This window comes from Lolium rigidum, chromosome 7 (assembly GCF_022539505.1).
Source record: "Lolium rigidum isolate FL_2022 chromosome 7, APGP_CSIRO_Lrig_0.1, whole genome shotgun sequence".
Classification (NCBI taxonomy): Eukaryota; Viridiplantae; Streptophyta; class Magnoliopsida; order Poales; family Poaceae; genus Lolium; species Lolium rigidum.
In genome coordinates this window covers 32237776-32242776 of record NC_061514.1, presented here as the reverse complement: position 1 = coordinate 32242776, position 5001 = coordinate 32237776, and the positions used below count along the sequence as shown (strand labels likewise).

The 5001-nt window shown below is 46.5% G+C and overlaps 1 protein-coding gene across 1 annotated transcript; it reads left to right on the top strand.

Annotated features, from left to right (window-relative positions):
• Positions 1–311: 311 nt before the first annotated feature.
• LOC124674812 (two-component response regulator ORR6-like) lies at positions 312–1332 on the top strand. Its single transcript, XM_047210868.1, has 2 exons — positions 312–655; positions 764–1332. Exons 1-2 carry the CDS (start codon positions 433–435, stop codon positions 1051–1053), a joined length of 513 nt encoding a protein of 170 aa, XP_047066824.1. The 5' UTR covers positions 312–432; the 3' UTR covers positions 1054–1332.
• Positions 1333–5001: the final 3669 nt, after the last annotated feature.

Genomic DNA, 5001 nt, shown 5'->3' with positions numbered 1-5001 from the left:
TGATCTCCCCCACTTGTGTGATCTCAAACAAAGCACCGGCGCGGCTACAGAAAAGAAGATACGGTTGGCCTCGAGCGCGCGTGACGACTGCAGAAAGCGACCGGGAAATCCCGCCGGAGATCGTCTGACGAGCGGGCCCCGCGAATCCGGGGGCGGATCGGCGGGCGGGCCCCGCGCGCGAGCCTAGGATCCCTTTCGAGATCTCGCAGGATTTGGCCCGCATTAATTCTCCCTTTTTTTCCTCACTCGCGCAGGCACCGCCGATATCTTTTCGTATCCGCACCGCTGTATATATACGGCCGCGCGTCGCGGCCAGAGACCAGAGCAAACGCAGCGAGAGGCAGACAACAAGGCATCATCAACAGCAGCAAGGAAGGAAGAGCTCATCTGTCCTGCTCCGGCGAGGTTTCTACAGCTCCTCTGATTGATTCGATGGCTGCGACGGCTCCTACTCCGGCTCCGGCGGCCATGACCCTGCCCGCCATGGCGGCGCAGAAGGTGTCCTCCCCCAAGGCCGGCAGCGACCGGAAGGTCGTCCCGGTCATGGTCCCCGACGAGGCCGTCCATGTCCCCGAGATGCACGTGCTGGCCGTCGACGACAGCGTCGTCGACCGCGCCGTCATCGCCAAGATCCTCCGCAGCTCCAAATACAGAGGTAAATCCCTTCGCCCCTTCGCTGTCTCCTCTCCACCAGAAATTTTTGGGCGGAATTGGTTGGTGATTCGTACTCGATGTGCTAAACGTGCTCTTCCTCTCTCCGCAGTGACCACGGTGGACTCGGCGACGCGCGCGCTGGAGCTGCTGGGCCTGGGCCTCATCACGGACGTCAACATGATCATCACCGACTACTGGATGCCCGGGATGACCGGCTACGAGCTGCTCAAGCGCCTCAAGGAGTCCTCGGACCTCCGGGAGATCCCCGTCGTCATCATGTCCTCCGAGAACGTGCCCACCCGCATCTCCCGCTGCCTCGAGGAGGGCGCCGAGGACTTCCTGCTCAAGCCCGTCCGGCCGTCCGACGTATCCCGACTCTGCAGCCGCATGATCAGATGATGATATCATCTATCCACAAGGAGGAAGATTAATTCTTAGGATCTTTCTTTATTTTTTGTGTTCTTTTCGTGGACATAGATCTGCCCGCTGCTGCCGCATCACACATGATGCTTAACTTTTTGTTGGGGTCCTTCTTCTACTAGGAGATGATGATTAGATTTTAGGAGGTTAGAATCGAGGGATCAAGCATTTGTTTGTTTGCTCTCTGTGCAAAAGATTTCGAGAAAATGAAGAAAAAAAAACAGAGAATTCAGCCATAAAAAACAGAGTTCCTCTGAATGCTCATGTTCGGTTCAGAAAGAATTTCCCGTTCTTGGATTTTGAAATTGTATCAGCTCAACATGCTGATCCAATTTCATGATCAGAGTTCTGACATCAAATCCAGGGTCACAACATTTGATCATACATCTGCTCCCTACATCATATTATTATTGGATTCCATAGGATTTTAGGACCGAGGGACCAAACATTTGTTTGTTCGTTCCTCTGAATGTTCTTGTTCAGAAAAAAAAAATCCCCTCTTGAATTTGAAACCTGTTGACATTCGCATGATCAGAGTCTTTTTTACATCAATCCAGGATCACAAATTTTATCACGATCTGCTCTCCACATGGTTCATCCACCTGTCACTTCCTGATCACCGTATTCTGTCTGCCATGCGACGCTATCCGCATCCTCCATGATTTGTTCCGCCCATGTCGACGACCTCCCCTCCTACTCTGTTATACTATCATACCCACCATTATACTAGCAGGATCACGATCTTATTCGTTCGTGCGTATCTTCGAGCGTACAATATACAACCCGCTCCCGGTTGTCTTAGGTGAGCTGTTGTTATACGATCGCCATAAACTAACGAAAAGTCCAAGCCCAGGAGCGTATATGATAATGGCCGTGTACTGTCCAAGGATCTCCGGCGAGATCTGCTTACCTGGTGGCAGATTCTTCAGAAGGCGACCCTGGCCCTGCACTGTACCTGGCCCCCGATGTTTCCGACTGAATGAATTGATTGGAGAAAACATGGAGATCAGGGGCGAGATACTCCGGATTGACGCTGCAGCTGGTAGGTCGGGTCGGTTCAGGTCCTGATCTTGTAGCTTGGGGTCCTGATTTTATCGGATTTTTTCTGGCTTCTGGAATGTCAAAGTCGGATATGTATATTTGATTGATTGGTTAATTGGTTTGTGGAAGGCAAGTGGTAGTTTGTTGGAATAGTTCCGTTGGTTTGCTAAGAAAAGTCCACCGGCGTCAGGATACTGTGATGCTGGGACGAGGATTCTCGTTTGCTTTCTGGGTGATGATTTTGTCTGACTTTGACTTTACATTGTTATAATTTACTGCATGATGACTAAAAAATGACCGGGGATCATCTCCATTGGTTGATCACGGTTGAACATTTCGACATCATAAAAATATGTTCTAAAAGGTTGGATCTAAAAAAAATCGCTTTTTTCTCGACCAGTATAAATATTTGGCGAAGATCTCGGACTTCTAGTGCTCGAATAATTCAAACAAATGTTAAACAAGAACTCTTATAAAGGGTGGAATAATATTATGTGTGCCGTAAATTGTACGCAAAGCTGAAGATGGTGTTGTCGTTAGTAGCAATCGTCTTTCCAAGTACTCGCTGACAATTCTTTTAAATGTGGAACTTACTCCTTCCTCTTCATGTGTTGTGGTTTTAGTTCTAGTTCGAACTAGCACCACCACAAGAATTATGAAATGGAGGGAGTAATTATCAGAGTGGGTAAAACATAAGAGTAAAATCAATTAAATTAGCTTCGAGGGTACAACTTGGTTCCTGAGATGCCTTACGGCCAGACATTTTAGTTGTCCATGTGCTATCTATTTTATCTAGTTCTAGAAGTTAAAATTCAACATTTATGTGAATATTTTTGAAAGGAAATCTCGGTCATGAAAAAAATGCATCTTTTGGGAAGTGGAACCGCCTTGCTTAACTTCTTGCTAGGGTTTAGGGTCCATTGTGAAATCGAGATTGCACTGCCACTCCCATAATAATAAGAGTGGATTCCACTTTTTCCCCACTGTTATCCATTTGTGACACTAATTACCCCGCCAAACGAAAATTCAAATGGATTACTCCTTTTAAATTCTTTGAACGCTTATTTTCTGATGCGTGGATATTGGGTAAGGTGTGAGGTGATGATCAAGGTTCAAAAATATCAAGACAACGTTGAGGAATTGAACGAGAAAAATGCTAATCTGGGATTAAACCATGTTCAAACTCTTCTAAATGAGATATTTTGGTAGAAGTTCTACCAAAGGAGATAATATGTGTCACAAATACATAATTACAATTTAGAAGGTTCTAAAAATAAAGTTGCACCAGCAGCCCAGCAGGAGGCAATGCCAGCACTAACGTGCTCTCTGTACCGTTTACAGAAAAAATGGTATTTCCTCTCGGAACTAAACATCGGAGAAAGGTCAAGATCCCTACGCGCAGCAGACTATTGGTAAAGTCGATCCTGATCAGAAATGCAAACTCAATACTCACGAGTCGTGACCACCAGCAGCTCAGAAGTACTACTGGTCCATTGTGATCTTGGGTGAAAGAGAAAGGAAAAGTTAGAGAAGATCGCACGGACTGATGCGCAGAGCCGTAGCCAAGTTAAGGCATGACACGTACGTGTACGTGCAGCGCACGGCCAGTGTTGCCTTCCGCGTACGTAATGCCTCCCAGCTCGTACGTATCTTCGTACCACTGATGCGGCCAGTATTAGTTCCTTCAGTAAGTGCTGCTTCCTGAGTGATCCTACAAAGGTGTCCATCAAAAGGTGCCCGATTTACATACCATGAAGCCGGAATATATAGTCGGGAGTAAGTGGCTCTGTGTACTGTGTACCGGGTGGTTAAGGGGAAATTCCAGTGCAGGGTACATTTGATTGGGATTTTAATTTTCTTTTGAATGAGTAAGGAGTACATATAAGTTGCTCTGGGAGGAAACTATGATGGCGGTACCGATGTTGTATCCTCCAAAGAAAAGTGTTAATCAATGTTGCAAAAGGATCCAAATCATGTACATAATAGAATTACTTTGATTAATTTATAATATTAGTTCGGTACTACTATGTGTGAATACTTTTCATAGATAAATTACTCTAGACGACTTTTAAGGACGATTTAGTCTAATCAAAAACCCTGTTTCCGCCGGTGTTCCAACGTCTCCTCACCTTAGGGGACTTTTCTAGCACCCGGAGGTGGGAGGAGCCATTGATCATCATTTCGAGAGAGTGCTTAACTTATAATTATATGTTGTGTTTTTGTGTCCTTGCAAGCATTGTTTCGATAGAGAAGGTGACGAGGCTGCGCCAAATAAAAACCTCACTGCATTTATCTTTTTCATGCTATGGGCGGTACTTCTTTTGTAGTGGGTGAGCATATCGATAATACATTGTTACTTTACGGCATGACTTAAAAATGTACGTACTTGATCTAGATACCGCGGCGTGACACTTCCATAGACTTCATTCCCTTCCGGAGACTTCATTCGTAGTTCGCTGTGGCCATGAAAAATGGAAAAGAAGAAGGCAGGGCCCACAAATTGTGTTCCATGCCAACTTCTTAAACCAGTTGCGCGCTGGGCTATAAAACTTGTTAAAATAGTGTGTAGATACATTCAACTTACTGTAAATCTAATAGAACTTTCGTAGGATGGATATTAGATCTGAAGTCCAAAGCATTGTTGTGCAAGTGAAATCAGGTTGCCTGAACATTTGGCAGTACACTAATGGCGATTGGCGAGATCTTATGGACTGCAGCAACAGCTCGGCAGGCAGTACTTAGAGCATCTCCAGCCGCGTCCCCCAAACCGTCCCCCAAAGGGATTTGGGGCGCGCCGGACAAAAAAAGCGTTCCAGCCGCGTCCCCCAAAGCCCTTTTTTGTCCGGCGCGCCCCGATACGGTGTCCGGCGTCCCGAGCCCGTCCCC

Excerpts from the sequence above, each read along its gene's own strand:
- LOC124674812 (XM_047210868.1), top strand. The coding sequence starts at position 433 with ATGGCTGCGACGGCTCCTACTCCGGCTCCGGCGGCCATGACCCTGCCC. Across the intron at positions 656-763 it reads CCGCAGCTCCAAATACAGAG|TGACCACGGTGGACTCGGCG; the intron begins GTAAATCCCTTC and ends CTCTCTCCGCAG.